Source organism: Lithohypha guttulata (assembly GCF_036872675.1).
Source record: "Lithohypha guttulata strain CCFEE 5908 chromosome Unknown scaffold_2, whole genome shotgun sequence".
Classification (NCBI taxonomy): domain Eukaryota; kingdom Fungi; phylum Ascomycota; class Eurotiomycetes; order Chaetothyriales; family Trichomeriaceae; genus Lithohypha; species Lithohypha guttulata.
This window is the reverse complement of record NW_027042751.1, coordinates 3,096,644-3,124,207: the sequence shown is the minus strand read 5'-3', so window position 1 is coordinate 3,124,207 and position 27,564 is coordinate 3,096,644. Positions and strand designations below refer to the sequence as shown.

General features: G+C 49.1%; 10 protein-coding genes across 10 annotated transcripts; 7 read left to right on the top strand and 3 right to left on the bottom strand.

The window, feature by feature from the left end:
• Positions 1-1,815: 1,815 nt before the first annotated feature.
• RRI1 (COP9 signalosome catalytic subunit rri1) lies at positions 1,816-2,925 on the bottom strand (the record flags this gene model as incomplete). Its single annotated transcript, XM_064897601.1, has 2 exons — positions 1,816-2,635; positions 2,678-2,925. The coding sequence occupies 2 exons, from the start codon at positions 2,923-2,925 to the stop codon at positions 1,816-1,818; spliced, it is 1,068 nt and encodes a 355-aa protein (XP_064756551.1).
• Positions 2,926-3,413: 488 nt separating this feature from the next.
• On the top strand, positions 3,414-5,836 carry ASE1 (Microtubule bundling protein; the record flags this gene model as incomplete). Its single annotated transcript, XM_064897600.1, has 2 exons — positions 3,414-3,536; positions 3,587-5,836. The coding sequence occupies 2 exons, from the start codon at positions 3,414-3,416 to the stop codon at positions 5,834-5,836; spliced, it is 2,373 nt and encodes a 790-aa protein (XP_064756550.1).
• Positions 5,837-6,659: 823 nt separating this feature from the next.
• MNN2_2 (mannosyltransferase) lies at positions 6,660-8,228 on the top strand (the record flags this gene model as incomplete). The annotated part of the gene is made up of 2 exons (XM_064897599.1): positions 6,660-7,057; positions 7,103-8,228. The coding sequence occupies 2 exons, from the start codon at positions 6,660-6,662 to the stop codon at positions 8,226-8,228; spliced, it is 1,524 nt and encodes a 507-aa protein (XP_064756549.1).
• A 947-nt stretch (positions 8,229-9,175) lies between these two features.
• On the top strand, positions 9,176-10,899 carry LTR64_003238 (uncharacterized protein; the record flags this gene model as incomplete). Its single annotated transcript, XM_064897598.1, has 2 exons — positions 9,176-10,609; positions 10,705-10,899. The coding sequence occupies 2 exons, from the start codon at positions 9,176-9,178 to the stop codon at positions 10,897-10,899; spliced, it is 1,629 nt and encodes a 542-aa protein (XP_064756548.1).
• Positions 10,900-11,408: 509 nt separating this feature from the next.
• CHO2 (phosphatidylethanolamine N-methyltransferase) lies at positions 11,409-14,478 on the bottom strand (the record flags this gene model as incomplete). Its single annotated transcript, XM_064897597.1, has 4 exons — positions 11,409-12,926; positions 12,997-13,476; positions 13,557-14,233; positions 14,304-14,478. The coding sequence occupies 4 exons, from the start codon at positions 14,476-14,478 to the stop codon at positions 11,409-11,411; spliced, it is 2,850 nt and encodes a 949-aa protein (XP_064756547.1).
• Positions 14,479-15,323: 845 nt separating this feature from the next.
• Positions 15,324-16,382, top strand: NBP35 (cytosolic Fe-S cluster assembly factor nbp35; the record flags this gene model as incomplete). Its single annotated transcript, XM_064897596.1, has 2 exons — positions 15,324-15,420; positions 15,469-16,382. 2 exons carry the CDS (start codon positions 15,324-15,326, stop codon positions 16,380-16,382), a joined length of 1,011 nt encoding a protein of 336 aa, XP_064756546.1.
• Positions 16,383-17,671: 1,289 nt separating this feature from the next.
• LTR64_003235 (uncharacterized protein) lies at positions 17,672-19,025 on the top strand (the record flags this gene model as incomplete). The annotated part of the gene is made up of 2 exons (XM_064897595.1): positions 17,672-18,851; positions 18,898-19,025. The coding sequence occupies 2 exons, from the start codon at positions 17,672-17,674 to the stop codon at positions 19,023-19,025; spliced, it is 1,308 nt and encodes a 435-aa protein (XP_064756545.1).
• A 446-nt stretch (positions 19,026-19,471) lies between these two features.
• Positions 19,472-21,109, top strand: ARC1 (G4 quadruplex nucleic acid binding protein; the record flags this gene model as incomplete). Its single annotated transcript, XM_064897594.1, has 1 exon — positions 19,472-21,109. One exon carries the CDS (start codon positions 19,472-19,474, stop codon positions 21,107-21,109), a length of 1,638 nt encoding a protein of 545 aa, XP_064756544.1.
• Positions 21,110-21,510: 401 nt separating this feature from the next.
• Positions 21,511-22,115, bottom strand: LTR64_003233 (uncharacterized protein; the record flags this gene model as incomplete). The annotated part of the gene is made up of 2 exons (XM_064897593.1): positions 21,511-21,522; positions 21,543-22,115. The coding sequence occupies 2 exons, from the start codon at positions 22,113-22,115 to the stop codon at positions 21,511-21,513; spliced, it is 585 nt and encodes a 194-aa protein (XP_064756543.1).
• A 1,400-nt stretch (positions 22,116-23,515) lies between these two features.
• Positions 23,516-24,301, top strand: LTR64_003232 (uncharacterized protein; the record flags this gene model as incomplete). The annotated part of the gene is made up of 1 exon (XM_064897592.1): positions 23,516-24,301. The coding sequence occupies one exon, from the start codon at positions 23,516-23,518 to the stop codon at positions 24,299-24,301; it is 786 nt and encodes a 261-aa protein (XP_064756542.1).
• Positions 24,302-27,564: the final 3,263 nt, after the last annotated feature.

Sequence of the window (27,564 nt, the reverse complement as noted above, 5' to 3'; positions counted from 1 at the left end):
GTGATAAGGACTAACGCCTACTTTACCCTGGTATCTTCGAATCTACTGTAGAGCTTCCACGAGTCACAGTCATAATCGGCGATCCGTCGTCATTTCCGATGCGAGTTACCGTATAGCTGCTTGTCTGCAGCACCCTAATTATCACGATAATAGGCGTGGTGGTTTCCCCTCCACCCTCTGCATGCACCTCCCGTGTTATCGCCTCCACTGGGTTCGAATTCCAAAAGGTCAAGCCGGCCCGTGCCTCAGATATGTATCCTTCCCGTAAAAGCTAGGTACTCATATCAATATTTCTGTAGAAACAACGGCAACCGTGCCAGCTCTCAATAGGTTCAGTATATAATTCACGAGCCGAAGGCAAAGGCAACACCTTCGCTCCTGATAGGGATTTAGCGGCAGCTCAGATTACATGCGAAGACTCCTCTTGCTTGCTTTTCAACTTCCGGTTCCTTGCGATAAACCAGTACGTAGTATCCCCCACTAGATCAGCACATCTCTCCTGCATGCATGAGGAGGTTCACGTGGATGCTCTTTAACTTTCATTGCTGTCTACTTGAGCGTGACAACCATGTATTGCGATTTTGTGCGTGTTGATGATCCTTTCTTCTGACATGCATATGCTTGTTAAAGAAAAGCTTGAGCTGTCTCTTGACAGGATTGGATCGAAAGACGGTGAGAGCTTGTTGTTAGTCATACGTGGTCAGCTACTAGGTTGCAAGCTGTACGCCCTCAGATGTGTGTTCTGCGGAAGAACATCATCAGTGGTGTCGCGGGTCGGAACACTGGGTGATCTGGCAAAGCTAATTGCGATACTTGCATGAACCTGTTTTTCCTGCTGGCCACATGTCCTTAACGAGTCTGATCTGCAGAGGGCGGAATGTGATCGCCGTGCGGCCAGCTTGACAGCCATGGCTGTACTCATATTGGCAAACACACTTCCAATGGCGATCTCGAGGTACTCGTTGTTGTCCCAGTGTATTACAAAATACGTGCAGATCACCTCGTCCATACTACAAGACTAAATGCTGAGATCTAGGGTACGACCGGCGTCAATGTATGCTGGTTTGATGAGATTACACGAATCCATTGACCAGAGACGCGGTTGACGTCAAAATTGTCCGACTCGCCGTCACTTGGAAAGACATTTCGGTGCTCGCATGTGCATTGTCGTACAAGACTATCATGACCAACCAACGGTGCCTGAATCCCCCTGCATCTTTGCTACACGTTCTCGATTCGTGCAAGAAAGCTTTGCACGTGGGATACGACCAGTGGACGCGAACCTGAATTGTTTGCTATGGTATCAGTTTTTGGTGGGCACAAGACCGATTGCGAGAAAGACACAGTGAGCATGCATCACGAACATTGAAACATATGCTCTCAAACTGGAACTCAACATGGAGAAAATTGAGCAAAGGAGAAATGCAAAGTCTGTATTGAATTGTCGGAGCTGCAGCCGAACTTTAGCAGGGCTCTCCTGCCGTGCCGCACGCAAGCACACCTGGGACACCCTTTATCAACTCTGCTCTTCGTCTCTCAGCAAGCGTGCACACTGGTTGCAGATCCTCACACCGACGCTGCCAAGCCCCACGTCCTCTCAGACTGACACGCTTGAAAGGATGTCGAGGTTGAAGAAAATACATCTTCGACTCACGTTATGCCTCTGTGTATTGGTCAGCCCCTGTTCCAAGCAGGAAACGTCTTCATGGTTGGAGCTCGACGTGTCTGCTGCATTGCAGCTGTGCATATCCGGTCTTTCGTGTCATTTTTGTCGTAAATCGTTCAAGTTCCTTGTGTCGTTACATCATGATATATTCACGTCGTAGCTGTGGCCGAGCCCACTGCAGCATCTATGGCCTGGGCAGAAGCAGTCTGCAGTCGAGCCTCATCCACTACACCCACGAATAGCTTTTCCTTGACACTGTTGGCTAAAAGACCAGCAATCGCCTCTTGACTAATCTTGTTACCTCCTTTCACGAGCTGTTCAAGAGTTTTATCTGGCAAAATCTTGATGTCTGTCCTACTCCCCGAAGAGGGCGCAAGCTCGGCCCCAGTCCGTCTGGGACCACCGCTGTTCTGTTTGATCTTTCTAGCAGCTTCTTTTACTTTGATAGATTGATCGGCGATCTGTAATCTGGTATACTCAGCATTCGAAAAGAGTGGTGACTGCGAGATAGTAGAGGTCCAGTAGGAATTCCAGAGAAGGTCAATTAATTGCTGATCCAGGGTAGACTTGAAATGAGAAACTTCCAGCGAGTAGTAATCACTTGCATGAGCGCCGAAGTCTTCTACCTTGGCGGTGGGAATTGCCTGGAAGCCATCATCCTGATTCTTGTCGTGAGGTCTATAGCCGTCGGGATAAGTTCTGAAAGCACCAATCTCGACTCTGCCAGCAGAAACAGTTCGGTGGGGATCAATGACAACGGCCATTGCGGGATCAGAGCCTAACTGCCAACTCTTCTGAGTACCAACATCAATGCCGGAAAGCCAGCAGCCGTAGCCCGGGTGTGAGTGATACCAACCAACCACGTTCTCTTGCCTATCCGTCTGTCTGGACATCTCAGGAAACGTAGTCATATAGCCGTATGCCTCCTCATGTGCGTTGACTCTTGTCTCTGTAGCCTCAACAGGCAGTCTGAAAGCATCTGTGACGATGAAGGACTTCTCCGATACATACCCAACCATTAGGCCCATGACTTCGATATTGCCTCCATCTTTTGCGTGCATAGTCATCTTAAGCAGAGCTAATGCTGATATTTTGACGTCTGTGAAGTAATTAGGGTCGGCTTTCCATGGTCTCTCCTCTTCAGTGAATGTCTTGTAGCGTTTGGTTTCTGGGAGAGTGTAGAGCGCATTCTTCTCAGGATCGATAGTGATAACATCATTCTCGGCCTCCCACGAACGTTGCGCAGCGTTTGTGGACATATTTCAAGACCTGACGTCTGGTTTAGATGTGCTGGTGGTTGTGTTTTGGTCTGGAAACTTAGTGTCAGACGATGAAGCAGCCAGCTGCATGATGGTTCAGCAATTGAGGCATCAGATTCATGAAAGCGATCAAAAGGCAGTCAGGCACACCAAGACTAGCGTGTTTCTTGGTGGGCTCGCGGTTCCCTAAAACGAATCCTAACCCATCGAATCACTCTGCGGTTGTGCTTGGCGGACACTCGTTGCTGTGACAACCACCGAACCAGGTCGTTTCAAGACTTGTACGACGATTGACAAGCGTCGATGTATTGGACTGACCTATACTGGTACTTCGTGATGCTCCAATCCTTATCACTTCACAACGACCTGCACGATTTCTCTCGTTTGAACAAACACATACACGTTTTGACCATCTCGTCGACCTGAGGCTGCTCAGCAGTCTTGCGACCAAGCAATCCTCTTCTCATGCTCTAGTGTCAATACTCAATATGCCTGGCGGGATGGACACCAGTTTCCTGCAAACGCAGGTCACTACCATCATCGCTCAATTACATTCTATCTTCGACGAAATAGGCGTACCTAGGAGTGAGCGCGAGTCCAGAGAGACAGAGGTACGCGTTAATGCTGGTATTGCGACGAAGCAAATGCTGATATTTCACAGCTCTTCACAGCTTTGTCTGAAACACTTAACGACCAGCTACGGGTTGCAAATGACGAGAAGAACAAACTGACTAGTGAAGCTCAAAATATCATTGGTACAATCAAACAGATGGAGAAGTCATTGGAGGATGGCAAAGACTACGCCTATGAGATCAACTTGGAGGATATGAAAATTAGCTATCCACTTGTCGATTGCTTGCGCGACTTGAAAGAGAAATACAACATCATCAGTCGACTTCATCGCGAACGGTTCGAACAGGTCAAGAAGCTCGTTCAAGCACTAGAGTCCTATTCCTCACACCTCGAGTCCTCCTTCATAAAGATCAAACTTCCTCCCACAAACACAAACTCGTGTCCTCCAACCTTCGATCTGTCACCATCCTACGTCGCAACTCTAGACGACGAGTTTACTCGTGTCTACGATGAGTATAACAAGCGAGTCAACGTTGTCCAAACAACGGCAGAAGAAATTGTGCGACTTTGGTCAGACCTCGGGGTTCCGCAAGCTCAAACGGATTCAGGCATCGTCCAACACTACCGCGACTCGCCTGAACAACTTGGTTTGCACCAGTCAGATGTTGACCGCCTGCGCAGCCGAAGAGACAAGCTCTTGGAGGAGAAGCGCTCAAGAGAAAAGAGATTGAGAGATATCAAGGCCACTATAGAAACTCTATGGGATCGACTTGGTATCACTGAACCAGATCGCAAGGCCTTTTTGGCTGCAAACCGTGGCTGCGGCTTAAGAACGATCAATGAGTTTGAAGACGAACTCGCACGATTGAACGAACTCAAGCGCCAAAATCTCCACTTATTCGTCGAAGATGCCCGTGTAAGAATACAAGAGTTGTGGGATGCCCTTTACTTCTCCGAGGAGGAAATGCTCGACTTCACGCCCGCCTTTTCAGATGTCTACAGTGATGCCTTACTATCAGCACACGAAGCCGAGATTGAACGTCTACTGACTTTAAAGGATCAGCGAGCTCCTGTGCTTGCTTTGATTGAGAAGCATAAATCCCTTATCTCAGACCGTGACGCTCTGTCAGCTTCAGCCGCGGATGCCTCTCGACTTCTGCTCAAACCACAGAAGGGGGAAAAGAGAGATCCAGGTAAATTGTTGAGGGAGGAAAAAATGAGGAAGCGAATTGCAAAGGAGCTGCCTAAGGTCGCGGCGGACCTTACCAGGACTTTGCAACAATATGAGGAAGAATATGGTCGACCATTCCTCGTGCATGGAGAATCGTATCTAGAAGAATTAGAAGCTCTTGAAGTGAAGGTACCACCACCACGCTCGAAAACACCGAACGGTATTCCACCTAGATCCAAGACGCCGGCTCCAACTCCATCGACTAGAGCTGTACCAAGCGCAGCGTGTAAACCTGTACAGCCACCCAGACCCAAGAGCGCATTCGGCACTTCTTCTTCTCAACCACGGCCAGGAGCGAAAACACCCACCAGCATAAGACCAACGATGGCACGGAATCCTCCTTCTTCCTCCATCCAGCCACCCTCGAGGATACCACAGTCACCATCGAAAATTCCAGCTCGTGTGCCGGCAAGTCATGTGCAGCAGGGCAGTCAGTCTCCGGAACGTCGCGTTGCCATGCCACAGCCACCAGCACAAAACTTTGACCAGTCTTCGATTCAACAAAATTTCGCGCAGTCCACGAGAACGATGGGTCCACCTCGCGCTCCTCCACCGAAGATGCGCAACCTTCTCGAGACTGCGGATCAGATGCCAGCGGCGCCAGCACCTTATGTCGCTTCAATCAGACCACCAAGTGCACTTTCGAGTTCGACTGTATCAGATATTAGCAGTAAATACATTCGCCCAATCAGTCCGGAAGATGTCTATGATGATCGGGAAAGGATGTCGTATATGTCAGCATCGCTTATTGATCGGGAGAAGCACTATCAGCACCAAGCAAATTTCCATGCTGCTGTACAACAAAACCCTGCACGGCCAGCCTCGCGGCAAACATCTAACACATCCTCGAACCTTACGACCGGAACCACGGCCAGTGGTAGTGAGAATTGGGAAACCTATTCCGATGCCAGTGAATTCGAGCCTGATCGTGATGCAAGAGATGCTTATCATGTCACAGCACATGGCAAGCGGACAGGAGGTGCATATGGACACATGGCGCCACCGCCTAAGATGCGTGTGCACGACAAGATCCTAGAGCAAGACGAGAACATGAAGAGATTAAATGGAAGTGATGCAGCCTGGACTGAATGTTCAGAGACGTTCTGAAGCAGATCGGAATTGAGCATGCCATTGCTGAGCCATATTTAGAGGCGTTTGGGACCAAAAGTGACGGACAACATAGGGCTAAACTTGGAGCTTTTCTTGCGTTGTCATGTGGGGCAACTGATGGGTTTTCTAATGAGTTCTCGCATGGACGAGCTTCTTGATAGTATATACATATCTGTACCAAGCACTTCAAACACAGCACTGAATCAAAATCGGCACGTGTTACCCGATGCCAAGTATTGTTAAGCTTGGTGCGAAACATGTTCTTGACATGTGGATCGAGATTAGTTCCGATAGAATGTGCGCCACAACGTCCATGCACCGGCCACGTGAAATGAGACTCGCAACTGGCGACAAATTTCTCTCCAACCACCTTCATGCGAACTGTTCGCGATATCATTTGTCCGAGACACGCGACTAGCATTATTCGCTGGCCTCCGTTGCTGCAGGAAACAATCGTATCTTGGTCCTTCTATCAGTTCCAACGCACCTTCAGTGTCTTGAGTGCCGCTCATTCCTGCCACGAAGTCAAAAGTCTTGATCCTGGTCCTCTCCACTTCTAACTCCGCTGGAACTGACATTGCCATCCTCATCAATTCTTCCTTCATGCTTCATGTTAATGTCCTCGATTTCTTGCTTCCTTGGATTCTCGTTGTTGTATCATCTTTCTGCTTGGAATTGGCATTTGAACGCGTCTTTGTTTGACAATCTTCGAGATGAACTAATTTGCTGGCTGCTCTTCACCATGTCAGCCGATGAGGTCACGCAATGGTGTCTGAACGATAAGGCTCGGTTGAACGAAAGCTAATAGCACGAACCTATCATGTTTAAATGGAGGTCGACCACTCGGAAAAGACGACAGACGGCAGTTTTGGGTGCGCTCGCATTAATTCTGATTATTCTCCTTACGGCTCAGCAACATAGCAATAGAGAAGCAGTGCCGGGTTATTACAGATTGAGTTCAGAATCAACATCAAGTCCTTTGGGCTTGCGAAGCGCTCAATTTTGGAAAATTCTGCATCAGCTCATACTGAACAATGATCCGCACTGTAAAAAGAAGCCAGATCTCGTGGTACCTCGAAATCCAAGGATCGCCTATGACCCGGAACATGCACATTCCCGTCCTGATGTTCTTTGGATGGACGGGGCTGATGTTTCACGCATGAAGAGTGCACATGCGAACTTCGTCAAGGATATCCGGTCACTTCCTACTAGTCTTGTGTATGTGGCCGGAACCAGAGGTATCGTAACCACAGCTTCCGACAGTCTCCTTACTGTATTGGCCATCTCCTTGGGAATGCTTCGAAAGACGCAGTGCACGCTTCCCGTAGAGGTATTTCTCGACAGGCCTTCACCTCGTACCGACGAGTTCTGCGCTAAAGTCTTTCCATCCCTCAATGCGGATTGCCGATACTTTTCCGACATCTTCGCAGAAGCCGACACGAACGTGAAACTCAACACCTATCAATACAAGATCTTCTCGATTCTGTTTTCATCTTTCGAGGATGTGCTGCTGCTCGACTCCGACGCATGGCCTGTCACAAATCCAGAACCGCTCTTCCATTCTTTGCCGTTCACAGACTCAGGATTAGTACTCTGGCCGGATTTCTGGTATGCAAGCGAATCGCCATATTTCTTTCATATTGCCAAAATATCCAGTCCGCCTACACTCGATGCTCGGCCAGCCACAGAGAGTGGCGAGATTTTGTACAGCAAATCGAAACATTGTTTGAGCATTATGTTAGCAACATACTACAACTTTTATGGTCCGGAGTACTACTATTTACTGCAATCCCAAGGAGGTCCTGGTCAAGGTGACAAAGAAACTTTTGCCTGGGCAGCGACGGCCCTCAACGAGGAATTCTACTTTGTGAAGCAGCCCGTCCGAAGCTTTGGCAGGCACGATAGCAGTGGAGAGTACATTGGCACAGCGATGATACAGTTCGACCCTGTAAACGATTTCTTCCACAATGCAAGGCTCCCTGTCACACTCAAAGACCCCAACGAGGTTGCTCACCCAGGTCCCGTCACAGTCGCATCGCCTCCAAAACCTCTCTTCATTCATGCCAATTATCCCAAATTCGACCCTTACACGATATTCGATGATAGCATATCGGCAGTACAGACACCCACACGCGACACCAATGGAAAGCTTGTTCGGTGCTGGATGCCGAAAGCTGACGCGCTCGAAACTTTTGGTGTCGACATCGAGAAGAGTTTCTGGGAGACTATACAAGAGACAACCTGTGTCAGTTTTGCGAAACTATGGCAAGATGGAAGTCGACCTGAGAAGCATGTGCTTGAACAACTCCGAAAAAGAAACACGCAAGTGTGCGAAAAGGTCAAATCCCACTACACAGAGGTTTTCGGTAACGACTTGAATAAGTCTTAGACAGGGCCGATGCTTGCTGTCGAAGGGGTGAATTTTGTGAGTATTTCATTTTATAAACTTGGCCTTCCAGGTTGAGAACCATACGGCCACATGAGCAAACACGACGTTACGATGGGACACACGAAGACACACGAACATAGAGATTTGAGGCATATTAGCGCTGAACTTTGCTACAGGTTCCTTCTGTTAGTGCTATGATACCCTCACTGCTGTTTAAGTAACATTACATTAAGAACTCTTCATCTCTGATTTCCATTGTAACAGGCCGTGTGCTGCTTCCTGCCAAAGGAAATACAGCTGTCCGGTAAACTTTGCATTGGCATATTTGTAATCGAGCTTCTACTACTGTAGTATCCTGACTTCGCCGATACATACGACTTGACCGGGCAAACTTCGGCACCACTTTGTGCTAGAGCTGTCAAATCCCGCTGATCACGACCTCCGCATTTTTACTCCCGAAGATCAACCCCAAGATTGAGCGTGCCAAGACTTTGTAGCAATCACGAAATTTACTGGTTCCATGGCTTCAATAGCACATCTCAGCGGTCACAAATTTCAGTTTGTGGAAACAGGCTCTCCATCGCGGGCGTGCTCCTGTTTCTGTCATGGCGCTCATACAAGAAGTCTTTGAGTAACCGGGCCGTCCGATCGCTCGATACATGAAGAAATGCAGCCTATTATCATCCTTATTCAGTGTAGTACGTAGCGTGATCAAGAGAGAGGAATGTCTGGCATCATTATGAGAATGGAATGAGCCTACTTCAAAGGGTAGTACATTATATACTTTCGATGTAAACGTCGTTGAGCAAGACCTTGTCATCTTCTTCCAACTCGAATTTCTGTCTGAAAATCCAGGTACGGCGGGTACAACTCGCGACCGAGTCCTACAAGCTGAAAAGGGTTCGATACACGACAACTCGGACATTGTCGACCTCATCACTTGTCTCATGGCTCCGAGAAAGATCTTCGGCGTCAATCGCAATGGCGGAGGATCTTCTACAATGACCATGGAAATGCCGACATATCCAGAGGAATCGAAGCAAACAGCACAATGGACGTCGACCAAAGCCAACGACACAACACCAGCGAATCTCACAACATTCGATGAAGCCAATGAAGGAACCTTGCCTAGCCCGACGACCGCAAACACGACGCCAGTTCTGCAGAGATGGAATCATCCAAGGATCAACATAATTAGAGTGCTGGCTACCTTTTGGGATTTTATGATACTAGGAGCGAATGATGCAGCTTACGGTGCCCTCATACCTTACCTCGAGACTTATTACGGCATCGACTATATCACAATCAGTCTCGTGTTCTTGTCTCCCATAGTTGGCTATACTGCCTCCGCGTTGACAAACAACATGATCCATAACAGGTTTGGCCAGCGTGGAGTTGCAGCCATAATGAGTGTCTCCCATCTGGTGGCGTACATCGTTATCGCACTCCATCCGCCATATCCAGTTCTGGTCGTGGTGTTCATGCTTGCTGGATTCGGGAACGGACTGGGAGACTCAGGTTGGAATGCCTGGATCGGGGATATGGCGAATGCCAACGAAGTGCTTGGCTTTCTCCACGGCATGTATGGGTTCGGTGCGTTACTCTCACCTTTGATCGCCACATCTCTTATCACTCAAGCTGGTTGGGAATGGTACCAGTTCTACTACTTCATGATTGGAGCTTCTCTCATCGAAGTGTTCTTTCTGACAGGTGCTTTCTGGAAGGCAACCGGCGAAGTATACCGAGCTCACGCCGCAACTCTGGCTGCGGCACACCACGATTCTCCAGACGGCGGCTCAGGAACCATGACACCAGTCACAGACGAGTCTCCTGAAAGTGGCAAAACAAAATCCCCATGGCAACAACGCTTCAATCCCTTCCACGACGCTTTCATCATGAACAAACCAATACGAAGCTCCCGCAAGCTTAAATCAACATCAAGCCCCTCGTTCTTACAAAAGCTCAATCCGTTGAAGAAAGCACCAAGCACAACCGCAGAAGCCGTCAACAATCGTGTCACCATTCTCTCCGCCCTGTTCCTACTCTTCTACGTCGGCGCAGAGGTCTCCGTTGGCGGCTGGATCGTCACCTTCATGTTACGTGTCCGCAGCGGCACTCAATTCGCGTCTGGTGTCGTAGCGACAGGATTCTGGTTAGGCGTGACTCTTGGCCGGTTCGTCCTCGGCTTCGTCACCGCGCGTTGCTTCCCGACTGAGAAACACGCCGTCGCGACTTACCTTATCATCTGCATCGTTCTCCAATTGCTGTTCTGGCTGATACCGAGCTTCAACGTCTCGGCAGTGATGGTTGGCTTGCTTGGTTTCTTTATTGCCCCGTTCTTTCCTGCTGCTGTTGTGGCGATGACGAAGCTGTTGCCGAAAGTAAGTACATTGCCCTTCCACTACCCACTACGAAGAGGAGACCGTCCACTGTCTGTGTTGTTCTGCACTTTGACCGTTTGCTAACTATCTGCCAGCGTCTACACGTCGCCGCCGTCGGATTCGCAGCAGCTGTAGGAGCAAGCGGCGCAACCGTGTTACCCTTTGCGGTCGGTGCAATCGCACAGAGTAAAGGTGTAATGGTTCTGCAGCCGATTGTGCTGGCTTTGTTGGTTGTGATCACGTTCATCTGGTTGTTATTGCCAAAGTTGCCAAAACAGCGGATGAGTTGATTATGCAAAATGTTCTGAGGCGTCTTCGCGAAACCGGGTATATGTATGTATGCGTTTACTTAGCAGTATCGAAGATCTTTCATCTGTACAGGTGGCTTTACTCCAGCCTGTGGTGTTCATCTGCATCATTCGTGCTTGAAACCACGTGTGGCGTGTGTGAATAAAGTTATCACGGCTAAGTGATTGATGCCGAACGTGATGCTCCACTATGAGATCCCACGTCCCAGACACGCTCACGGTTGAGTAGCGTTCTTCAGAAGGTACGTGAAAGAATGTCAATTGCATGAGCAAAAGTAAGTATGCATGCTGTCTTCTATGTGCTTGCCTGTGTGACGAACATAAATGATAAACTTTTCTACTGTAACCGACACGTCCGAGCTCAATCCCTTCCATATTTAGTGGAGCCGTACACGCCGAAAGCATACGAAAATGTTCAAAGTGTTACTGTTGTCTCTGCAGCTCCACACCTAGCCTCATTGGATCCTCCTTCTTCCAACGAACGACGCCGGTCATTCCACAGGCGTGGACGTACCGCGAGACTTGGACATGCTGTACGGCTGCAGTATCTTGCCAGCTTCCACAATTCGGAAAGCAAGGTTCGATATCCGTCCATCTGCTTTGACTACCTGCGGGTGTAGCTCTAAGCCGAAAGCGTGCTGTATAAAGTAGACGACCCGACTGGCCCACTTGCCATTGCGGTCGATGAGGCCACCGTAAGTCTCTTGGGGCGTGCTCGGAGCAATCTCCGGGTCTCTTTCGAAACAGTTGCGAACCACGGGCAACAGCGTTTTCTCAATGGCCCTTTGAATGAACTCTTCTGTCTGTATGCTCGACAGAGAGTCGCCTGACGAGTCCAGGAAGCCGAGATTGTCTTCGTTGAACCGAGGTATGCGGATTTCGAAGGGTTGCGATATGGCCATAACGTTGTGCTTGCCGTTGTGATGGTACCTAAATTCGAAGATGCCTTGTTCCCAGAATAATTTCTCACCTGCAAATAGTACCTCACCAGTCATGAGCTCGACTTCATGTCCGACTTTGTCTGGCCGGGTTACCTTCACATCTGATGCTATGATGCCTTGCTCTGGTGTGACATCGTCATATTCTCCTGAATTCGTGGCGATCCAGCGTCCTTTAGAAGGGATGTGGGTGACTTGGCGAGATGTATTACGGGACGCCAATGAATAGAGCCCAATCCAATCACGTTTACTGTGGTTGGGAGGCGCAGTCCATTTCACTTTGATTGGGCTGCCATACTCGAGCTGTAGGATAGAGTCGGAGGCATTCTTTTCACATTTTCGCTCGTCGCCAATAACCTCGATGGCATAGTCGCTCGTATCCATATTCGTAGTATCCATCTCTGAGTTAATGATGGCAAGGCTAGCTGGATATTGTGAGAGCCAACTTCTGGTGGGACCCACAACATTGGTAAAGCGAGCCTCGAGTTGTGGTTTTGCTGCATCGAAGTATTCTTCGAGACTATCAAGTACAGTCGCAAGGCGCTTCTCGAGACTGTCTTGCAATTGTCGCAATGGTGGTGGTAATGACCGTTTGAGGACACGAACCATTCCGGAGTCTTCACGGATATGTCTTCCGTACAACTTCATCATGTGCTTTCGTTCAACGTTGCCTAGAAACCATTCTAGTACATGCGACAAAATAGTAAGACCTAGGACAGATTTCGACTTAGTGATTATGCTGCAGCCCCACAGCCCAGCCAGACCGAGAACTCTGCCTGGATTATTGAGGAATCGGTAGATTCCCGAATATGACAAGTTGGATGACTGGTTTTCGAAAAAGAAGAAGAAATCTCCGTAAAACCAGCCATATTCACCCAGCTGTTGATACACACTAACTGCGACCCAGATCTGGAGCGCCACCAGACTCAATCCAAACACGTGTCTGAGAAGCACAAGATCTTCATCCCATGCTGAAGGTGGATGGTAGCTTTTCCAAGTCAGGGCAGCAAATGTGGCGTATGACAATGTCATACTCATGTGGTAGATACCTTTCCATTGTCGGAACGCTTCCTGTCCACAATGTCAGCTATCCTCCGATAACAGGCTAGCTAGCTAGTTGATAGTTTGGTAGTCTACTCACCCCAGTGCTTTCTCCGTGCTTCAAAAAATGTCGAGTCCATGCCTGTTTTTCGGATTGACGATCAAGCAGGTAGCCTAGACCTAAGGAGAACCAGACTCTGCACAGTACTGCAGCGATTAGAAACAGGGCTTTGTATGGTGCACTTTTCGGTGTGACGATCGTTAACAGGAACAGGAGGATCTGGATAATAATCGTTGAGGTATCGGTTACGCGATATAGATCAAGGCTGAGCGTGTTGTGCGTCTCTGGTGGCTTTTGTGGTGAATGGTCTAATTGTTTTCTGGAGGGCGGCGAGCTATAGATACGATCTATATGCGGTTGTTCTGTGTTCCAAAGGAAGAAGAACTGATTCGCTTGACCAAACAAGCTTAGAAAGAGTACCTGGTACGAAGCGGTGGCAAGTGCTATTCCGTAATAGCCGATGTAGCCAATGGAATACATAGGGTGAGGGGCTAACTCGAAAACACCTAAGTCGTCAGTCTAGTTCTCCATGAACGGCATTTTCACCAACCACTATCACACGTTAGCTCAGAGGATATCAGACGTTAAGGGCGACTGACTCGAACACCAATTCCTGGTCCACCAGAAAGAAGAAATCTCCTGTTCGGTATAAGCTTGTAGAACAAGATGGAGCTGTGAGCGAACATACCCCAATACCAGGCGAAGTCCTTGACCACTCGATGGGCATCAAGTTTGACCCAAAGGTTGAAAGCGACAAGGATTGCTGCAACAATCCACCGGGTAATAGTGGTCAGGAAGAACTCTCCAATTGGCCTTGAGCAGCTGGCAACGGCGAAAAGCATATAGGATGTGAAGTCACACATGAGGATCAGGTCAACGATACGTCGGAAAACGAGCCATGTGTTGTACTCAAGAGGTGCATCGTCAAAGTCGTAGTTGCGAACGATCTTTTTCTCGAGCTCACTTTTGATGAAAGCTCGAAGTCTTGGATGTTCTGTCGCAGAGGGCTTTCCAAAAAGTTTCGATTTTCGTGCCCAGCGAACAAGGGTTTGCTGCTTGGACTGTTTTCGTAACAACCAGCCAATTCCTATATTGTAGGAAAGTCTCCAGAAGACGAAGAGGCAGCCGAAGGTGGGTACTTGAGTCGCTTTGGGCAGCCACAACAGCGAGATCATGGAAGCAAGAACAGCCAAGATGAGGAGATCTGATATATTCTTTGGCTCGGATGGCGATAACAGCTGCGACACCATATCCTTCGTTTCAGGCACGACAAATACTAAGTAGATCAGTATGGCACGCGTCCACGTCGGTGGCTTCATAAAGGCAAAACGACGTGCATGACTTACCCGTCCCACCTGGTGTCCTCCCAAAGGTTCTCTTCTCGTTATCGGCATCTTTGGTATTTTCCTCCTGAGAGTTGAGCTGCAGCACAGCTTGGCGAGCTTCCTCTTCGGAAGCCGCCTGTAGAGGCACATTTCGTTGACGCAGACCTTCAGTCCCCAGCGAGTCGGGTTGAGCCATTTCGCTTTGCGTCAGGTGTCTTTCCAATGCTAAGAAGAAAAGATGTTTCGTTCTGTTGCATGTCAATGTTCAGGAAATAAGAAGAAAACGGCAAGACAATCACATGTGGGAAAGAATGATCGACAGCATCACGGAAAGTGAAGGTGCAGCACAGCACGTGTTGCTTTCAAGAAAAGTTGCCGTGCTTGACGGATAGAATACGGCTAATTTGAGGCAAAGACACGAAAATATGAAGGGAGCCCGTGGTTCGAGAAGTGTCGCAACCACAGCGCCTATTGGCTTGATGTGAAGCGAGAAAGAACTGTATCCGCACTACGGCAGATGACGCAATAAGTCAGGATCCGCGGAGGTTCAACATAAGGTATTTGGTTGAGACAGAGAACGACAGCTGCGAGAATGAATAATATTTCTATCAGGATCTGATTAGAGCGTTCGTCAGATATGCAAGATGCACGAGGGTGCGCATCCGAAAACACGAAAGGTAATTCAAGCTGTCAGCGAACGCTGCTGTAGTTTGATGACGCAATGCTGCAACCACGATGAGTGGCTCCATGTAGCTTGTTGCCCAGGTGCCGCCATGTGAAGCAGAATCTACCGGCAAGTATTGTTAAGATGGGCGCGATTGTCATTACTAAGCCGATACACTCTATCAGAAACACTTGCCGCATGCAACCGTGTTGACCCCGCAAAAGGTATGGCAAGTCTGCTTAGTGCAGATCAAGCCGATTGCAGTCGCCGCTCGTTTGCCAGCCCAGTACTTCTAGCAGTGCTGTCAGATCGTCAAGATGTTGTTCATGCAGCGCGCATCGTATGAAATTCTCTTCGTATATTATTCCCCTCATTAAATGGCACCATATCTAGATGATAGGCCTTTGGGATCCGTCGACGAGGCGCTCGAGACACCACTCAAAGCGAAGCCGAACCTAGTCGCACCCGAGCCAGGCAAGTGGTCAAAATTATGATGGGTAGCACTCTCTGACGTTGATACAGAACATTGTCCAGGTCCAGAATCTGAGCAAGCCGGTCAAGGCGATGCTTGCGCAGGATGTCCTAACCAGCAAATATGTCAATCTGCGCCTAAAGGTCCCGATCCAGACATTCCCATAATCACCGAACGTCTCGCCGGCATCAAACACAAGATCCTAGTGCTCTCAGGAAAAGGAGGTGTTGGAAAATCCACTTTCTCTTCTCTTCTCTCCCATGCTTTCGCGGCAGACCCCGACTCAACAGTAGGCATCATGGATACTGATATTTGCGGACCCTCCATTCCTAAAATGATGGGAGTGGAGAACGAAAAAATACATATCAGCAATGCTGGTTGGAGTCCTGTATGGGTAACGGACAACCTGGGCGTTATGAGCGTTCAGTTCATGCTCCCAAACCGCGACGATGCTGTAATATGGAGAGGACCGAAGAAGAATGGGTTGATAAAGCAATTCCTGAAAGATGTGGAATGGGGTGAACTCGACTACCTGATTGTAGATACTCCTCCCGGTACATCGGATGAGCACCTATCAGTCAACTCATTTCTGAAAGAGTCGGGTGTGGATGGCGCAGTCGTTGTTACAACTCCGCAAGAGGTATCTCTACTGGATGTGCGGAAAGAGATTGATTTTTGCAGGAAAGCAGGAATTCGAGTTCTGGGCCTTGTCGAGAACATGTCCGGCTTTGTGTGTCCTAAATGCACACACAAGTCTCAGATTTTCAAGGCAACAACAGGAGGGGGAAGACAGCTATGCGAAGATATGAACATCCCCTTTCTGGGTGCTGTTCCTCTTGATCCACGAATAGGTATGTCGTGTGATGAAGGTGAAAGCTTCATGGACGCCTATCCAGACAGCCCAGCAGTTGAAGCTCTGGAGCACGTCGTACAGTCTGTTCGAAAACTTGTGCACGAAACTTGATGACGGTCGCAACGAACTCAGGCGGGAATTACGAATACCTTCATCGTTAGCACGCTTCAGTTACTGCGCTGTGCTACCATAACCCCTCGAATTCGAGGTTCTCGGCTCACGAGAAGTTATCTAACGGCATGACTTATGCTCAGAGAGATCACGACGCTTCGGCTCGCTTGCACACAGTCCGCAGATCTCTTGAGATCTTGCATGTAAGGTCAATGTCTGTTCACAGGATTTGCATCCTCGACATGCGAGTCTCAGCTAAAGCTTGGCTTTCAACGTTCTGGACCACAACCGCATGAAGCGCTTTAATGTGTCAAGGTCAAGAAGGACGCTCAAAACAAGGAGTAGTCACGAACACGAGTTCAACATCACATTCATGTGACGTTGTGATCTGTCTCGTACAAAGCGGCGTCTACATAACCAGTTCCGTTCAGAAGCACTCCGAGTAAATGGTCCACTCGTAGGTTCGCTGTGGTACATCCATAAACAATTTCAGGGGTCAAATTCAGTGACGCGGAATCCGCATCGGGTGGGCACCTGGTGGTCAGCAAAGGTGTCCTCCGAATATACACAAACCTCAGCAGACTTCGCGGCTGCTTTTGCTGACCACAACGGGCAGGGCCTAGGCTTGCCAAGAGCCGTAGCCTTGTCGCGGATGAAACTTCAGCTCCTGTTTACCTTGTTTCATCTTCCAGGAAAATGGCTCCGGATTAGCCATTCATTCGCTGACAGCAAACCCAACTGCTTTTCGATTCTTTTGACTCCTGTTCTCTGCTTTTCAGCCGCTCCACTGTTTCGGAGCTGTGACTGCGTTCCCTCGAAACTGCATCTTTTGTGGATGATACTATGCTAGAAACGAACGTGTACCATCGCTTCCTGTTTTGAAAAGTCTTCTCCTGCTGACGAAGTAAGCACCGCTATGATAGGCATGCCAAAACTGCCGCGTATCTGTGTTCCATCTGAGGTCTACGCTCTGCCATGGGCGTCTGCTCCAGGTCGCTCAGATCCGAGGAGTCTTGGTATACCAGAAACATGGCTGCATATCGTTCGTCTACATCCCAGATTCTTGTTGATGCTTCGTACCACGCCCATTGCTTTCTCGTTCACTATTGCCATTTCTTGAGTACGTTGCCTTCTTTGCGTTCACCTTCTTGACTCACGGCACTGGTTGTCTATATCTTACATTCTCTACTAAACTCACGCGCTGGAATCTTCCTGGTTAGAAGTCCTCACACATCCTTGAAGCATAACGTCTGGCAACGTTCTTTACAAACATCCGACAATTATTGAAAATGACCAAAAGCATCATCACTATCATTCTTACACTACTGGCCGCATCGACGTTAGCGATACCAATCAATTCGAGATCTATTAACAAACGCTCTTTTAAGGTCCCCAGGGTCGAAGTCAAAAACTATGTCCCAAACGGTCCAAAAGCACTGAAGAGGGCCTACGCAAAATTCGGAATATCAGAGCCGTTATCTGGTCCATCCTCACTCCACAAAAGAGAGCTCAAGTTTGGCTTTGGTGATCTCACAATAGTCCCTACTGGCGATGTCGCAAAGAAAATCAGTTCGGCTGTAGCTGGTTCCACGAGTGGCACGGAAAACGGCGAGACAACTGCCACTGGAACACAGAACGACGCTCAGTTTCTCTCGCCTGTTACGATTGGTGGACAGGAGCTCATCGTCAACTTTGATAGTGGTTCGGCAGACACCTGGGTTTTCAATACTGGTCTTCCAGCACGATCGCAACAAGGGCATACTGTATTCGACCCTAGCAAGTCTTCTACCTTCAAGCTCCTCGAAGGCGAAACTTTCAACATCTCCTATGGTGATGGTTCAACCGCAAGTGGCCCAGTCGGCACAGACTCTTTCGATGTCGGGGGTTCGACGGTCGATGTTCAGGCTATCGGTGTGCCCAACATAGTCTCGCAATCCTTCGTCACAGATAGTGCTTCAAACGGACTGGTCGGTCTGGCATTCAGTAAGCTCAATACTGTATCCCCAACAGCACAGAAAACGTTCTTCGACAATGTCATTGCAGAGCTTTCGCAACCCGTCTTTACTGCTCAACTCAGAGGCGACGCGGCAGGTTCGTACGAGTTTGGGCATATTGATACCAGCTCCTTTACCGGAGAGCTGAACGTTATACCTATTGATTCTTCTCGTGGGTTCTGGGAGTTTGACTCTACTAGTGCTATCGTCAACAACAAGGCTGTTCAAATCCAAGGCGGCAAGGCAATTGCAGACACTGGTACATCACTTATGCTCGTTACCGATGACCTATTGACGGCCTACTGGAACGAGGTAGAGGGCGCCACCTTAAATCAACAAGTCGGTGGAGTGATCTTTCCATGCAACGCCCAACTACCTGATCTTCAAGTGGCCATTGGTAACAAGATGGCGACCGTGGCCGGCGCGAATTTCAATTTCGCAGCGATTGGAACTGACACCACATCTGGAGAAGATTGTAAGTTCATGTCTTGTTTCTTGCAATATTTACTAACATGGCACAGTCTGCTTCGGTGGCATGCAGTCCAGCGGTGGTATTCCGTTTTCGATATATGGGGATGTGTTTTTCAAATCTAATTTCGTGGTATTTGAAGCGACCACGCCCTCTCTGGGATTCGCACCACACTCATGAATATCTGACTTTGATTAGCATAGCGTTGGCGTTGGGTATACAGTATAGAAGTGCTTAACATCAAGGAACAGTGTATGGCTCGAAATTCCGTTGCTGACTGTCAGTGCCTTGTTCTGTCGTGTAGATTGAATGTCTATCGATAGTAAGAGACAGCACTAGCTTCTTCAATTGTTCCATAAGTCCTTCCTTCTCTGACAACTATCTTCGCACCAGCTTGGTCAGCCCGAGTCTCGACTTCCTCATCTGAACACCTTGTGTTACTCCTTCCCTCGTGTCAAATTCTCAACGTACCTACTTGAAGATCACATTCATTCACTATGCTCATCTCCTCTTCTGCCCTCTTTTCACGTAACTGCATACACCTTCATTCCTTGCACTATAAGTCATATTTATCTCGGCCCTCATTTGATATCTATTTGCATCTCGCAACATCTGCATCGTCCACAATGGCTGGACCCAAGCATGTCCCTCAACCATACGGCCGTCGCGCTCTGAGCACCAGCCTCCAGAGCAAATCTCTGCGGATCCAAGCAGGTCAAGCGAGCTCGAAACTGCAAGCCAATGACGCACACAGAAATTTATCTGATGTGCCCCACTATCCTTCGTTCGAGTCGCAGCAACTTCCCAAAGAATTTCTGAGTCAGTTCAAGCACCCTGCACAAGTCGAGTGGGAACAGCTGTGGTACCACGGCATAGTCGCTGCCTATCAGAAAATCGCACATCTTTTTGCAGAATTGAAGTCACCGCCCTCAACTGCACTAGCCGACCAAAGTGTGTCAGAACCTACCTTGAACATCTCAAGTCTCAAGAAGGAGGAACAAGCATTGTTCGAACAGGAAGAAGACTCATCACACCTGCCATTTGCTCCAAAATCTGAAGCAGAGCGTCTGAATCGTCTACAGCGTGCAACACAAGCTACAGACGAGCGGCAGAGGTTAGCCTTATTACTAGGTCTCCCAACCTTCCGAGAATATATAGAACAGAGTTGTCGTACAAAGATACCCTGCGAAACTGACGCGTCTTCGCCTTCGAAGAGGCAGCTCAAACGCGAAGTCAAGTTTGCTCAACTAAAAGAGAAAAAACAAGTGCGAAAAGTGCAGCAAATCACAGGCCTCGAAGGACATTCTATCAGTGGTGACATTGCTGCCAAGCTAAATCCCGCAGAAGCACACTGGGAAATCTTGCGGGCTGGCATGAGTCGTTCCAAGGCAAACTCTCTGACCACACCTGCAGAACACAGGCCTCTTGTTGTTGGTCTCACGAAACCTCCGTCCAGTCGATCCGTCACGACCATGGCTTCCTCCTCTGAGGCTGCGGCACTCAACAAAGAGATTGCGGACAATGTGAAGGAGAACACAACTGAAGCTGCACCTTCAGAAGACAATCCGACCGCTCCAGCAGCCGCAAAGCCAAAGAAAGAGAAAGCACCAAAACAGCCGAAACCACAGAAAGCCGCAGCATCTACGGCACCCACTTCACCAGCCCTGATCGACCTGAGAGTAGGACACATTCTTCGAGCCATAGCACATCCAAACGCAGACTCGTTGTACGTCTCCACTATTGCCATGGGCGATGAGGAAGGCACCGAGCACACTCAGGTTGACGAAGAAACTGGCAAAGTAGTCCGAACAGTATGTTCAGGTCTCAACGGTCTCGTTCCTCTAGAGGAGATGCAAAACCGTAAGATCATCGTCGTTGCCAATCTCAAACCAGTCAACATGAGAAGCATCAAGTCTGCAGCTATGGTGCTGGCAGCTTCACCAAAACAAGCAGAAGGTGCAGACCCTCATGCACCCGATAGGATCGTGGAGCTTGTACAGCCACCTGAGACTGCTGAAGCTGGTGACAAAGTGTACTTCGAAGGATGGCCATATGGCGAAGGCAAGGGTCCTGAGAAGCAACTCAACCCTAAAAAGAAACAGTGGGAAGCTATTCAACCCGGGTTCTACACAACTGAAGATCTCACTGTCGCCTTCGATGCTGGCCAATGCGAGGAGGTCGATGGTTCTGACAAAGGTAACCTGGTCGTGCAAGGGAAGGGTGTGTGCACGGTGAAGTCTTTGAAGGGTGCTGTCGTACGGTAGTGAGCTAGACATTACAATCTCGAGGGAGCTCGAGAACGACTTTTTACAAAAGCTGTTCTGCAATGATGCGAGACAGATATGGAAGAAACGCGGAAGTATTTTATATTCACATTTTAGCGTAGCATCGAATGGATCAATCATTGTCTTCCTACTCATCGAAATCTCTGCCCAGCTCAGAGGACCCGTTCCGAGCAACTGGCTCGATTCACTACAGCTTAACTCTCTCCTGGCTACTACTTCCACTCGGTCTCCTCAAAGAAGGTCTCGTAGCAGAAAATATCGGGCTTGTTGACGCGCTACTCGGACCGCTTGCAGAGCCGACGCCAGCACCACTATGACACGCCGACCACGCAGAACTCATGCTCCGACTTATGTCAGGTCTCTGAGTACTTCCACCACCATCAGATCCAGTCCTACCAGAAGGTATTCTTACACTTCCACCGACCTCACCAGTCCCTCCACTTTCTACAGCACTAGAATTGGCCGTGACAGGCGCTGCACCAACCCTCCCCCTCATCGCCTCACGCTGCCCCACAAGTCTCTCCCGATTCAGCAACCACTGCACCTGCGCCCGCGTACTGTACATGGCGCCATTGATTTGCGCCAACTCCTCCCTGATACGGAGAGTCTCATTCATCAGTGCCAGGGAGGAACGGGCGTCCAGATCCGATAGTTGGGCTTGGACAGTGCCGAAGTGGTTTTCTAGGGTTGATAGACGGTGGTCGAGGTGGATCTGTGGGTTGTGGAAGGTGTGGTGGGCGGAATTAAATCCGGATGCGTTGTGCTGGTTGTGCTCGAGGTCGAAGTGATTCGGAGAGGGAGTAAGTTCGCGTAAATGGGCAGGAAGGACTGACAGATCGCGAGGGATCTCTTCAACGTCAGACATTGAGGAGGCGTTGTCGTGGTCTGCTAGGAGAGTCTCGAGTTTTGGACGTATGGTGTCGTTGACGAGTTGGCTGAGGCGGTCGAAGCCTGTTTCAAGGACTTCGTTTTGGATCTTTGTCATGGTGAGTTGGTCTTGGAGGCGCTGGAGGAGGGTGGCTTGCTTCTGCATGTGTGGTGCGAGACGGGCCAGCGGGCAGAGTTTTGTGTGGGTTTCTAGGTTGTCTGTGTTGTTCAGCTGATCTGTGCATCCAAATTCTGCTCCTGGACATGTGAAGTCTTGAGGCTTGTGTGATTCTGTGTTGTTGCTCGCGTTATTCTCAGCTTGAATTGACGATGTTGGGTTGGTAGATGAACAACCTTGGGCCTTGTGCTTGAGCCATTGTGCAGACTCTAGCTGTAATACAGCACCACAGCCGCATTCTACCTGTAAATTATGTGTGCATTGTCCTGGAAGTAGATTTTTGCGTTTGACCTGCTTGGTGCACAATATATCCGGGCAAGGTAGTTCCTGCTCGGAACACTCTGTTATAACATGCTGTTCAACGCAACCTCTTGCCATAATCGACTCGCAATCCTTGTTCGGACACCGTACTTGTATATCATTACACATGTTCCTGATCAGCCTGGACGCTTTTCTTGAATCCGTAAGGTAGTAAGACCGACACGTTGGACACCTCGCACGATCGGTGCTGGAACCGCCATTCTTGTATTCCTCAAAACAGTCTCCACAGAATGTGTGATCACAGTCAAGCACAACGGGCTCGATGAAGGGTACGTGGCAGATGGGGCACATCAGATTTGAGTCGTAGTCTGAGACATACTCAAGGCCTCGCAGCTCGAGGGGAGGTTTCTTGTGTGGAACAGGGCTGCTAGCATCGACGATGCCTCGTAAGTGAGCGCGTGTAGGCGTGCGAGGAGACGAGAGTCTGGAATGGCTTCTTGCGAATTCGGTCCACAGGGTTGGAAATGTGCTGTTTTCGTCGTTGGTTCTGTCGAGGCGGTTGATAGGGACGGTCAAGAACTCAGGCTCATGTCGGTCAGCCATGTCCCCTCGAATTCGCAAAATAGTGAAGGCTTCGCTGTGGTGTCTATACAACACGAATCCTCCAAGCTGGTGAAGAGCACATTGTTTACCCTCACGCACAGCGCAGGCCGAAACATGCCGGGCACCATGCCCCACGTTCAGCGAGCCAGGGATGTCCGCAGCGGGATCGTCTCCACTGCAAGCCACATCGCTAAGCGACTTTAGAGCCTGGAACAAGCCGACGATTCCGTTTCTTAGAACATCCACCGATCTGCTGGATGTCAGACAAGGCAGATATCTATACCCATCCTCCACAAACCAACAGCATTATCTGAGCTTGCAGCACTGCTTCCTACGTTCATAGTCACGCTCGATAACTTATCACTTGTAGCTGAGTATACTGGAAGCAGACCTCACTCAACAAAGACCATACCACGAGATACCAGCAGCTCGATCAACGATTAGCTACGATTGTGCTGCGCCTACTTATACACAGCATGTCGAACCCTTCGCAATTACTGCTTCTAGCGGACCACATAAAACTGTCGCTCCTCGAACGACAGCGTGCGCAGTCGCTCAACCTCGAGCGCAACCCTGCACAAGACTCCAACATCTCACGCTCATTAGAGTCCTTCCGAGAGAGCTTAGCAGCACTCGAATCCAAATCACCAGATGAGGAAGCACTTCCAGACCTAAGAGCACAGTACAATGATCTGTTCCGCGAGTTCCACGGCGAGTCCTCAACAACAGCCGAAGCCACCCTATCACAACCAAACGATCTTGCTTTACGAGAAGACTTTGCCCACGCACAAACAAGAACAAGCATAGACAGTTCGAAACGAAACACGAACACAAAAAACGTCCGTTTTCGAGACAACCCTTCACAAGACTCGCTAGACTCCGCCGAAGAAGCGAATAGAGCGGCCCTGTTCCAAGAACGATACAGAGACGAAGAGCTGCCGGATCCGACGACAGACATGTCGAACCAGCAGGTCCATGAATATCACCAACAAATCATGCAAGATCAGGACGACCAGCTCGATCGTTTAGGGGAGAGTATAGGTCGCCAGAGATATCTCGGCATGCAGATATCAGATGAGCTGGAGGGACAGATAGCGTTGCTCGACGAGGTTGATAGGGGCGTTGACAGGCATCAGTCAAGGCTAGACGGGGCAAAAAAGAAGTTGAACCGAGTTGGGGAGAAGGCGAAGGCCAACTGGGGCATGACGACTATTATTGTGCTGATTGTAATTCTGGTGCTCCTTATTGTGATACTGAAATGAATAAATGGTTTCAGGTGTTTTGTGACGGTCCTTCATATACTGACTAGTCATCGGTCAAATGTGCCCGTGCAAGAGTTTTGTGTCATTTACGTGCCATGGTATCAGCTCAAATCCTGGTGCAGGTACGTATGAACTGACATATACCCTGTTCTTGTATGGCAGACGAAGCAGCGGGACAAGCATGTCAGGTTGCGAGCAAGGAAGAGAGAATGCGAAGCGGTGAACAAGGTGCGCAAAGGATCTGGCTAATATCGAAACTGGTTGGCTATGGTCAAAAAAGCTCTCGCCTATTATATATATTTTTTTTCTTTTTGTGAATCACAAGAAAAACCCGATTAGAAACAAGAACATCTACTTACAACAAGTATCTCACCAGCAGGTAAGGTGGTCACCAATGAACCATATTGTGAAGTTTCGAAATCGTTTTGCGCTGCCCAAGACGCCATAAGCAATCCCAAAACTCCAACTCCTTCACCTATTCGTGCTCCCACATCAAGTCGGCCGCATACAGCATAACGCCCGAATGCTCGGCGACAAGTTTCGCGAGCCTCTTGTGGTTAAGCAATGTCTTGATGTTGTCCAACCGAATCGCGCTGTTACAGGCAGGACAAAATAAGAAGTACTGCTTATCGTCCTCTTTACCAACGCTGAACTTCGGCAAATCAATACATTTGTCCATCGTCCAGGTGTTATGGAGGTTCTCCAAATCACTCTTGCTCAGCCGGATAAACGTTCCTGGATCGTCGACCACCTGAAAATGGATTTCGACTCCATTCACCTGTTGGCCCTGGTACAAGGTCAAGGTTTCAAATTCCCCCGACATTGGACATGTTCGGTTAATTTCGTTGTATTCGAAACTTTGAAGTATTCTGCGGCTGATTTGACTTATTGACACGGAGGTATCCAGCATCTGCGGCAAGCAACGCGAGGGAATAGATCTGGACCCTGCCCTTGCTTCCCCGGCTATATATATCTCAATAGAGGTGCTCAGCAAAGCCTGCACCCAGTTCTCATCCATTTGCGTTGTGTCATTGACTGCCATCCTGCTGGCTTCTCCTGAGTATGAGTTAGGGTTACCATGATTACTTGCCAGCGGACGTGCCAAAGGCTGAGCTATATATCAGATGATATCGCGATTAGGGTCCAAGGATACCGCTCTTTCCGGCAGAAAACTATCGTTTGCCAGCGCGTCATGCATTGCTTTCAGGTGTGAGCAATCAGCGACGTGTCTGCCTGAGCCGTACTCCATTGCCAATGAAGAGTGAGCCTTTCAATTCAACACGATCAGCAGACTGCATTGACCCCTGCCCCTGAGACTGGCTGCAGATGGCCAAACTCGAGCTCATCGCTGTCCAGCAACCACTCTACGAGCTGTATCAGAAGACGCGGTGAGTGAATGTGCAGGAGTCATACTGTTCTAGTATCATGCTACTCAATCTCGTACGGCCAGGCTCAGCATTTGAGAGACTGAAGTGAATGCCCTTCACCGGCTCGGCTTGTTTCGATCTATGCTCCCAGACGAAACGTAGAGCAGTGCGTCAGATGTGTGACACGCTTCGCGGGATGGGTTCGGACAATGTTATTCGTCCCTAGAGCTCGGCGTTCTCAGCTCCTGTTATTGGACGTCACGAATTCTCTCGACTCGCTCAATGTCCTGCAAAAAAATGGCGGACTGGTGCATTCTAAGTATTTGGTGGTGATATGTTCGCGTCTCAGTACACATTCTGCTAATGGAAGACTAGCTTCTGGCACGACATAACATAGTTCGTTCACTAGTGCACTTGTTTTGTTACACCTTGCAAGCATTTTAAACTTCCCGATTGGCTTGAGTATCTCACCAGACCTCATCTTTATGGTCACTCGCGTCGAGAAGTCTGGGGACGGTCGCCAGCCGAATTCCTTGGCCTTTCGCTCACGGACTATACAGAAATACGCGTTGCTGTCGTACTCAACCAGACATCTGAGTGTAGGGCCAAGCACAGCATGCGTCTTCTGATCGAGAATCTCGAGGGTAAGCAATTGAGGTGAGGCCAGTATCTCGAGCAATGAGAGGGCTTTACGACCTGCCTGAAGTCGACGGCATATTTCTCTTGCACATGAATCCAGACTCATAACTTTTCCTGGGGTGCGGAACTGTGACATCGTATGCAAGTTCTCTTGCGCATATCCGACTTGAGGCTCGATCAGTACCTGTTGTCCGGAAGTTGATATCTTGTGGTTGCTCATGCTTTCTTGTTGTTCTGACGCGCGATGCTCAAGAGAAGCCGGGTGTCCTGGTTCAAGCAACGGCCGACAGATTTCTTGGTTTGTTCGCTGCTCACAAGACTGCTCACTCAAAGCAAGTGGATATATGACGGGTGATGTCAAATCAGGGGATGAGCTGCTGCTCAGAGGTCGCTGATATGGTATCAGCGAAGGTGAGGATGTGTCTATTGCAGCTACCAGCCGTGACGCAGGCTGTGGCCCAGCACCAACAATACCCTGCTGCTTCTGCTCTGGCATCTTGATCACAAACCGCGGTTGAAGAGCTTCTAAGCACACAACGCGTCAACTTCTCCCAGCTGGAATCTCACCACTGAGAGATCGTTGATGTCCAGCTACAGTCCTGCCTTTTAGCTCTTCTCGCCGTTTACCACGCACACTCGGACTGCTGCTTTTTCTCTCTGCGTGTCTCACGTCCGTGGATCGATAATCACGCTTGGGGATAAGGAGGTTGGATCAGGAACTGGAAAAGGTCGACTACACCAGCTGAACCTGGCATTTTCGACGAAGAAAACACGAACAAATTGAGACCAGAATGTGCGGTGAACGAACATGTTTGGCATTGCAAGGCTGGCATATCCTCAACGCGTTGCTCTGACAAGGCACACACAAGAAATGAAAGAATGAAACGAGATGATTGGTCAGATGTATTGTGAGGTCAATAAGGGGAGACAGTATGGCTGGCAGAATTATCGTTGTTGCCGGCGTTCGAGCGCGGCAGGCGCACCTCAGCCAAGCTGGGGAAGGTCCGACCCTAGATGTCGCGTTGAGACGACACGCGCTCTTTATCTTTCCATACCATACAAGATCACCTTCAGCCAACAATCTTGTTACAAAAGGCAGTATCGAGAGCTGCTTCGCTCTTGGAAGCTTCCCTTTCAAAGTCATATTCATTAAAAAGCAGATTGCAAAGCTGAACAAGATAAAATGGCGATGCTTTTTAGGTGTACCTTTGTAGACTTACTAATTGTGGAGTAGCTCATTGCTCTGACTTACAGATT